At 37.4% G+C, this 9,203-nt stretch overlaps 2 protein-coding genes across 6 annotated transcripts in view; one reads left to right on the forward strand and one right to left on the reverse strand.

Annotated features, from left to right (window-relative positions):
- Positions 1-327: 327 nt before the first annotated feature.
- LOC111478519 (protein RDM16-like) lies at positions 328-5,403 on the forward strand. Of its 3 annotated transcripts, XR_002717489.1 has the most exons (7): positions 328-1,163; positions 2,388-2,672; positions 2,807-3,250; positions 3,350-3,544; positions 3,633-3,793; positions 4,015-5,205; positions 5,363-5,403. XR_002717489.1 is itself a non-coding variant. In XM_023122817.1 (6 exons), exons 1-6 carry the CDS (start codon positions 426-428, stop codon positions 4,889-4,891), a joined length of 2,700 nt encoding a protein of 899 aa, XP_022978585.1. In that variant the 5' UTR covers positions 328-425; the 3' UTR covers positions 4,892-5,253. The 3 variants fall into 3 exon arrangements, 2 of the variants coding, with proteins under 2 accessions (XP_022978585.1, XP_022978587.1); XM_023122817.1 differs by lacking the exon at positions 5,363-5,403 and having other exon boundaries at positions 4,015-5,253; XM_023122819.1 differs by lacking the exons at positions 328-1,163; positions 5,363-5,403 and having other exon boundaries at positions 2,388-2,471; positions 2,554-2,672; positions 4,015-5,253.
- A 684-nt stretch (positions 5,404-6,087) lies between these two features.
- The window catches only part of LOC111466883 (SAC3 family protein A), a 9,845-nt gene continuing 6,729 nt past the window's right edge, over positions 6,088-9,203 (reverse strand). For all 3 annotated transcript variants that reach the window (XM_023111751.1, XM_023111660.1, XM_023111593.1), the window contains 5 exons: positions 8,985-9,044; positions 8,590-8,720; positions 7,841-7,974; positions 7,506-7,735; positions 6,088-6,521 (listed from right to left, as the gene is read on the reverse strand). In XM_023111751.1, coding sequence (XP_022967519.1) covers positions 6,420-6,521; positions 7,506-7,735; positions 7,841-7,974; positions 8,590-8,720; positions 8,985-9,044 — 657 coding nt within the window. In that variant the 3' untranslated portion in view covers positions 6,088-6,419. The remainder of the gene's footprint in view (positions 6,522-7,505; positions 7,736-7,840; positions 7,975-8,589; positions 8,721-8,984; positions 9,045-9,203) is intronic.

A 9,203-nucleotide genomic window follows, 5' to 3' on the forward strand; every position in this document is an offset into this window, starting at 1 on the left:
TGTAATTTTTAGAATAATAATAATATTTTATGAGAGAATAAAAATAAAGTTACATAGTAAAAAAAATAAAAAATTAGAAATTCACCCCTTTTATTTGACACAAATAAATCGATTAACCTTTTAAAAAAAAATTTAAACACAATTAAAGTTTTAGAGATTAATTTAACTACGAGACAAGTTTTATAGACAACTTAATAATTTGAGGGAGTTTTTGCTTGAGTGGAGTGGCGGCGGATAGAATATCCCAATGTCACGGTTCAAAATTCAACCGGCCGGTTCACAAGAACCGAGAAAACCCCATCATAAACGTGAGCCGCAATTGCACTGCTAATCCGGCCCGGACGAACTCTCTCACTCAGCCTTAGACAGAGAGAAAGAAGAAAGGGGGAAGGACGTTCAGGTTCAGAGCCTGTGGGCGCCTGGAAATGGATAGGGTTTCCGAGAAGGAGAAATCGAGCAAGCGTTCTCGAGAAGAACGCGATCGAGACCACAAGCATCGAAGTCGAGACGCCGAGGAAAAGCATTTCTCTAAGGATGAAAAGCATCGTGAATCCGATCACCACCATCGCCGGCGGCACCATCGATCGGACCGTGATTCGAAGCGCGAGCGTTCCCATGAGCCGCGCGATCACGAACATCGGCGGGAAAGGTCTTATGAGCATAGGGAGGATAGAGAAAGAAGTAGAGACAGGGATTCGTCTAAGAGAGAGCGGTCAAATGAACCGAGAGGGGTGAGAGAGGGAAGTGAAGGGCGGGGCAAGCTGCGCAAGGTGAGGCACGAGCAATCAGACAATGATCATGAACAGGAAGGGTCGTTCGAGCCAACCCAGAATTCTGTACGCTCAAACAAGAGGAAGGAGAGGGGAGGAAGTGAGGATAGGTTTGATGGCGGTGAGAAGAAGGCTAGGGCTTCGGAAGATGGAAAGGATCTTAGACGGATTGAAGATGGGAATGAAGAGAATGGAGCTGAGACGGGTGCGAAAAAGGAGCGGAGGAGATTGGCTGACGATGAGAAAGATGGCGAAGCGAACTTGAGTGGTAGGGGAAGGAGGGAGAGGAAGCGGTTTGAGGATAGGGTAGAGGAAGAGGATAATGGTGGAAATGCCGAGGATGGGAAAGTTCAGTTTGGAGGCACCACTGATGATAAAGGGTCACTGGGGAATGTAAGTTCCATGCATATACTCCATTTTTATCGTAATGAATTACACTAGTATAATATCTTCATAAAACATTGCCATTGATTGTAAAACCATTTTACTGTTCATAAGCGTTCACGTACCGATCAGGTTCTATCATCTATGCTTGCCACTGTGTTTTACTTTACATTTCATTTGGTAATTCAATTTCGTTCCACTGTTCAAATCATCAGTGGTGGGGAAAGTGTCTCTTGTTTCTGAAAAATGTAACAAAGTACATTTGAAGAGACTTTTCAGACTCCTTCATATCTCCTGAACACTTCAAGGTTCTTTCCTCGCTGACTTCACTCTTTTCTGTTATTTTATGTTGTTTCTCCCCTTAGGCTTGCTGAGGTCGCTACATGGATTTGAGCCCTCACAAACATTCCTTCTAACTAATTTCCCCCGCTCAACACCCCTTTCTTTTCCTCCTTTTAGAGCTTTGCGTGTAAATGTATCTGAAGAAAGATGCATCAGATCCAAAGAGTAATTAAATCCTTGTTTTCTGGAACTTGCAGGAAATTAATTATAATGTGGTTGTGTAACCTCTTGGCTTTCTTTATGAGAGGGGGTTTTTGTGTGGGCAAACTTGTCTCTCTCTAAACACAGTGAAGCCTGATAATTTTTTTCGGCAGGATGTTTATTATTCATAGGGGTATGAAATGTATAGTCGTGAACAAGTTATGTTTCTTTGTATAAGAACCCATTTCATTGATAGTATGAAATGCCCAATTACTCACAATAGTCTTATTCTAATTAGGTGCTGTTGATAGTGGGTATAAGCTCAAGGATTTTATTTGATTAAGCTATGCCAGTTAAAGTTATACCATAATGAATTTTCTAAGTTTAAGCTTTGAGGGGATGTATTCTGTTTCGAAGAAGAAATATTTATATTCAAGTCAGGGTTTTTATTCAGTCATGGGTATATCAAGCATCCTGACAATCTTCTAGTCATTAATTTTGAAGTGGAAGTGAGACTGAGGTTACTAGATGTTTCTTGGATGTCAGAGCAGACATATTTTGTACCTTTGTTAATTGTATGGTTTATAACGTACGCACAGGTTCCTTATAGTGATTCTTACCTTGTTTACATTTGTTTTGGTATTATGTATATATCGATTAATTCTATAATATTGAGATTCTTTCATGATTATGATGCCTTTAGGCAGTGGCTAGTAGTGAACTCAAGGAGCTAACGTCATAATCTTGCAGGGAGCTATGGTAGAACCCATCAATATGTCATCAGGAAGTGTGCCCCAGAATTTTTTACACCATAGTCATCCCCTTCCTATCAAGGTATCTTCAATTTCTACCACAAATGAAAATAAGGGAGTTAGTATTACCAGATCTCATGAGGTTCATGGAAAATCTAGTACAGATGGGACATCTTCAACTGCTGGGAAAAGTGGAAATCTCTCTCTTGATGCTTTAGCTAAAGCTAAGAAAGCCTTACAGATGCAGAAAGAATTGGCCGAGAAGTTGAAGAAAATTCCTCTGGTAAGTTAGGAAACAGAGATACTTTGATCCAGCCTAGCTATCTTCCCCATACTCTAATGTTGGTTTTAATTATATATGGATGTATGTATGGGGTATTTCCTCTGTGTATCAAGTGTTTCTATTTGATCTTTTAGATGAAGAAGTTTGGGGGGTCAAGTTCTGCAAGCAGCTCAGTTGTGAAATTGGAGGAGAAAGCTAAACCTGGTGTATTGGGGCAATCGCCAACTACAAATAATGCTACAACCCTTTCAATTGGGGTAGCATCAAGTTCATCGACATTACCTTCTGTTGCCAGTGCACTTAATGGTGGTATTAATGTTCTGGCTGGCCTTACCTCTATACCCCATTTTGAAGCTGTCAAACGTGCACAGGAGCTCGCTGCTAGGATGGGATTTCGACAGGATCCAGAGTTTGCTCCTCTCATAAATTTGTTTCCAGGGAACACAGCAACAGACGTTGCTGTTCCACAAAAGCTAGTCAAGGCCCCTGTTCTTTGTCTTGATGCACTTGGCAGGGAAATTGACGAACAAGGAAATGTTGTTAATATAACCAAACCCAGCAACCTTAGTACTCTTAAGGTTTGGAATGAACTTATAAAACTTCTAGAGTTTTTTATTTTTATTAAAGATGAAATTTGAATGGATTAACCTTGTATATATATTTTTTTTAATTCGCAGGTTAACATCAACAAGCAAAAAAAGGATGCATTTCAGATTCTTAAACCTGAACTTGATGTGGATCCAGATTCAAACCCTCATTTTGATGAGAGGATGGGTATAAATAAAACGAAATTGCTGAGGCCAAAGAGAATGAGTTTCCAGTTTGTTGAGGAAGGGAAGTGGTCTAAGGAGGCTGAAACCATAAAATTGAGGGTACTTATAGTTTCTTTCACACTTGTTTTTTGGTGAAAGAACGTTTGCGTACTTTATATTGAAAAATCTCTTATTTTTTTTGTTATAGAGTAAATTTGGAGAGGCACAAGCTAAAGAACGAAAAGAGAAGCAAGCACAATTGGCCAAGGCAAAGGCTGCACCTGATATAAATCCGAATTTGATCGAGGTATCAGAGAGAGTTATCGTGAAGGAAAAAACGAAAGAATCAATTCCTGAAATTGAGTGGTGGTAAGCTGTTATTTTCTATTCTGGTATTTCTTGAACTATTTTGTTCTGTTTTTTATATATAAAAAAATTGTAAGCTAGGAGTTCAAACTGCTTACATCCATTTTTCCCGTTCTCCTGTTGTGTAGTCATTTTATTTTTAGCATTTTGTTAATTTCTAGCTTATATTGGGGCATCTTCTGAGATTCAATTTTAATATGCTATTATTTTATAAAAATATTTAGGGATGTCCCCCTTTTGCATTCCGGCACATATGAGGATGTGGGAGATGGTGTTGTGGCCAATGAAAAATTAAGGAAGGATAAGATTACTATATATGTGGAGCATCCTCGTCCTATTGAACCTCCTGCTGAGCCAGCTCCCCCACCTCCTCAACCCCTAAAGCTAACAAAGAAGGAGCAGAAAAAACTTCGTACACAGCGTCGTCTAGCAAAGGAGAAAGATAGACAGGAAATGATTAGACAAGGCCTGATAGAACCACCTAAACCAAAAGTTAAAATGAGCAATTTAATGAAAGTTCTTGGCTCAGAAGCAACCCAAGATCCTACTAAACTCGAGAAGGAGATTCGTGCTGCAGCTGCTGAGAGGGAACAAGCTCACATTGATAGAAATGTTGCACGAAAACTTACCCCTGCAGAGCGCCGCGAGAAGAAAGAACGCAAACTTTTTGATGATTCAAGTTCACTTGAGACAATTGTGTCTGTTTACAAAATCAACGATTTATCACACCCACAGGCCCGGTTTAAAGTCGATGTTAATGCTAGAGAGAACCGTTTGTCTGGATGTGCTGTGATATGTGATGGCATCAGTGTACTGTTTGTTGAAGGGGGAAGCAAGTCCATCAAAAGGTATGGGAAGCTTATGCTCAGGCGTATAAATTGGACCGATTCTGTGAAAGAGGAGGATGATGAGGAGGAACATGAAGACAAGCCTGTCAACAAATGTTCATTGGTATGGCAAGGAAGTGTTGCCAAGTCTAGCTTCAATAGATTTTCTATCCACGAGTGCATGACCGAGGCAGCTGCTCGGAAGATTTTTGCTGATGCTGGTGTCGGTCATTATTGGGATCTCGCTGTTAACTTCTCTGATGATCAAATATAATCAAACTTCTGCACTGGTAGTTGATGCGATGTGATTCAGTCAGTGTCTTGTATGGTAGAGATACAGGAAATGCGGAACTGTTCAAAGCAAACATATCATCACAGTATTGCTAGTCTTGCCTGCTGTTTCTATTGATAGGTGAGAAGATTTCATTATGTTCCAACTCACCTATCCGATGGGTTCCTGGAAATTTTGCTGATATCTTGAACCAGAACCGAGCTCTGTATGAAAAAAATCTTGTAATTGTTGATGATCAGTTGGTAGCAAAGAACAGCTTGGAAATCTTATCAGCCCAAGATGAGCTCAAGAAAATGGTATTATGTCCAATTCGTCTATAGTAGTCCTCATTTCTTGTACGCTTATAGAAAATCTAGATTCATAACTGAGGAATGCTTGATAATCCATTCCATTTGGTAGATAGATGAGGGGAGGTGTTCCTTTTTTTATCTTCTTGTTTCTTTTTAATTGTAGGTTCATAGGAGATTTGAATCCTTGGCGGAAAAGTCATGACCAATATACAATTTCATCATTGATTAAGGGTGAGTGAGTCTCATATATCTTGGTATTTTCGACCATCAAATACTCGAGTACGGTATAAGAATTTGAACTTCCGACTTGATGGAAGAAGGAAGGGAAAAATTATATGTCGATTACTAAAGGCTCACTTTTATCAAATATTTTTTTCATTTTACTTTTGTAGTAAAATTTAATTTAATAATCTTTAGAACCTTAGGAAGTGTTGCGGTCTCTTTTCAGATTATACTGCTTTCAAACATGATATTTAAGAGAGAAAAATGTGTTTCCTCCTGGGCTCTATAAAACTGTTATTTTTTATTATATAAAAATGAATATTCAAATGGATATAGAAATTACTGTTCGCTAAATAAATAAATATATAGAAATTTGCGTGCTTTTATTTATTTATTTATATTTTGAGAACATATTATATTGTTCTAATTTGATAATTATACCTGGTTCGGCCATTTGCCCACCGTGTGTGTAAGGCAAGAGTCAAACAAGTCATCTTTTAATTAATTGGATAAATTTGATACACTTTCATAACATTTTTTGTTTACTATTAGAAACATAATTGCCTATTAAAAAACTGAATAACTTTCAAAAAACAGAGGACAAAATCAATTTTCGAAGGAGAAAAAATTAATAGCAAAATTCAAATCACATACGATTCTCATACATACATTAAAATACAATTTACTTTTATTTCTCTATCAATCTTTGCTAGTGCTAGTAATACCAATAAATAATGAACAGTTATGATGATTCCTGAACAGAATGCTATTCCTCTCTCCCATTCAAGGCATATATTGATAGTTTCACTCAAATCTTAACACTGTACCTGTCCATCCTTCTATACTGTTACAAACTGGAGATGGGAATAGTGTAATCTTCCTCCGAAAGTTCAGTCGATATGAAGCATCCTTTGTTTTTTACATCAGCTTGTTGAGGACAGTAAAAGTGTCCAGTTTGCTAGGAACAACAGGATGCACCTACTTTCTTTTCTTTTGTTTTATGAGGATGCTCGTGTAAAAAAGTCGTTCACAGCAAGACTTGCATCTCCATGAGCCACCGCATCTTCAGGCTCTGGCATATAGAGGGTTGTAGATGAAGCCTGCAAATGAAAATCGAGTCGTCACATTCAAACACGAGACAATGTCAAAGTTTATGTTGTAAACCACTTCTAGAATTCAAAATATGCAACAAGTTTCACATATTATATATAACTCATGCATTTGATTCTTTTTCGAAATGAGGCGACCTACTATGATATGTTCACATGGCCCGCTTCGCACAAACATTTATATACGTGCACCTATGAAGCAAATTTTAACCTGGAATACACAGGCTAAGTAACACTACGATGTACTTTAAGCCAAAATTTTAACAATGCATGCACATGGTCCAGGAAAGATAAAGATGAATCACTCACTATTTACGTACTTGTTACACTTTTAATCCATATTATTCTTTTTTATGACCCTTTCTAGTTGAGAGCATAGGGGATTCGAGATAGAAGGAAATGCTCCCTGGCATTCAGGTTTTCCTTTTCCTTCTGCTGTTTTGTAAATTATTCGACTTGAGAGGAACATAATTTTTTTTTTTTTAATATCTGTGTGTGCCTAGCCATCTTGCCTTTACTATTCTTCCAAGACAACTGGTTACCCTTTTATGTATAGTTACCCAGCTAACTTATAGGTTATTATACCCTACATACGTGGTCATCAAGACTTGACCTCGCTCTTTACCAACCAGGAAACTCAAGGAGTGGTACAATCTTGGAGATTTTACCCAGCTAACTTATAGGCTATTATACCCTACATACGTGGTCATCAAGACTTGACCTCGCTCTTTACCAACCAGGAAACTCAAGGAGTGGTACAATCTTGGAGATTTTTGGACTTCAGCAAGACCACGTTTTTTCCAGTAGAATTTTGTAAATACCTTCCAGGATTTTGTTTTTTTTCTAAACCGAGATACATAAAGTATCTTTTCTAGTGCGCTTTTCTTGTTAATGGGCCCTTGGTTATTCATTATATAAAAAATAAAAATAAACAATCCATTCAAAGGTCGATCATAAAGGCGAGAATCAACTTACTTTTGCATCAAGCTGCATCTCTCCATTATTATCTGTTATGAGGCAAGCTCCATGCCCTTTCAACCATTCCGTACATTCTTCTAATCCATCCACGTCCTTGTCCCTAACTTCGTCTCCAGATGAAGTAGAAAAGCCTAAGACCTGAGCAATGTAAGGAACAGGTAGAGAAGGGCGATATGAACGAGACATGGAATTTAGAGCTTTGTAACGCATCTTTTCTGAGTAGAGATCTGCAAAGAGGCAAAAGAGAAATAATTGGTTTGTCCTTTAAAACAATTGGCATTTACCAGCATAATATTTCTCAATTAAGTAACTTTAATGGACAAGGGACCCACCCATCAGACATGCATTTAAGTTGGGAGCTGCTTTGTACAGTCTGAAGAACTTGACATAATTCCCAGAGGTGACAGCAGCACGAACTGCGAGAGCATGGCTAACAGCTACATCTTTTTTTGCTTGATCTGACAACCTTTCCTCAGGACAAGGAAATTCAACAAAAAAAATCAGCAAGTGGATACAACTAAGATTCGACAACAAAAATCAACTTTGTTCATAAAAATATGGAGCAAGTGGAATACAACTAAGATTCTACAAGTTAAACCAACAAAAGCTTAACCAGGAACCCATATTCAGAGCAACAACCGTTACTCGATACCACAGATTTGTCACATGCTAGCTAAATTTTGTAAGAAAGCAACACCTGCGGGGCACATAAATGCTCTCAATTACTCAAGAAACTTCAATTTAACATGGGCTTTTAAAGAGTTTGTTGACTTCAGATACACCTAGATTCACGAGAAACTTGTTTTAAAGGATAGTTCAACGATGTAACAGCTAGTATGAGTTAAGATTTGAAAAATGTGTTTTAGCCCACATCCCTGGTTAGAAGGGGTAACCAAATTGAATAACCTTTCCATGTTTACATAGTATTTGAATATTTCAATTGAGGGAACTTAAATCCAAAGAAACCACAAACAGTAAACATTCAAATTTTACAAGACGGTGATTAATCTTTCATAATGCTGGGCGCACCAATTAACAAAATAAAGAAATGTAGAAAAACAGGGAATGATGCTCCACTGACCTTGACATCAATGATAATAGATCTCTTTTGTTGTTAGAGTGCAAGATCGCACAGAGTAAGTTATAAGCAGCAAATTCCATGTAACATCCCTCAATTCCCTCGGCATACAGAGTCGTTAGCTGTGATTGGCACTGAAAGCACAGAAAATAGGCTTGAAAGTTGAATCTTCTTACATAATTCCTTCTTCGAATTTATAAACCAGGAAAAGATTTCCAAAATCATTAAAGTAAAAAAACTAAACCAATAGACTTTAAAATTAAACAGTGGACTGAAGTCATCTTTTCTACAAAAATAAAAAATAAATAATAAATAAATAAATAAGAAGGAACAAAAGTCAAGAAGATGGTATCTGTGTACTCAAATTGAAACTCCAGCAATTATATTTCCACACAAACCTGATTATACTCCGGCAGGTCACCAACTTCTAAGGCTAATCGACCGTGAGTCTCGTATACCTGAGAAATTTCACCAAGCGTTAAAATAATTCCACATGGAAGATGGGTTTGCAAATAAACATGGAATTGATCATTGAGTATCGATAAAAAAAAAAAAAAAAAAAAAAAAAAAAAAAAAAAAAAAAAAAAAAAAAAAAAAAAAAAAAAAAAAAAAAAAAA

This window comes from Cucurbita maxima, unplaced genomic scaffold, assembly GCF_002738345.1.
Source record: "Cucurbita maxima cultivar Rimu unplaced genomic scaffold, Cmax_1.0 Cma_Scf00001, whole genome shotgun sequence".
NCBI lineage: Eukaryota > Viridiplantae > Streptophyta > Magnoliopsida > Cucurbitales > Cucurbitaceae > Cucurbita > Cucurbita maxima.

Bases quoted from the DNA above. Each gene is read 5' to 3' on its own strand.
- LOC111478519 (XM_023122817.1), top strand. From the start codon at position 426: ATGGATAGGGTTTCCGAGAAGGAGAAATCGAGCAAGCGTTCTCGAGAA. The intron at 2,673-2,806 runs GTAAGTTAGGAA...TTGATCTTTTAG, and splicing joins AGTTGAAGAAAATTCCTCTG to ATGAAGAAGTTTGGGGGGTC. The intron at 3,794-4,014 runs GTAAGCTGTTAT...AAAAATATTTAG, and splicing joins ATTCCTGAAATTGAGTGGTG to GGATGTCCCCCTTTTGCATT.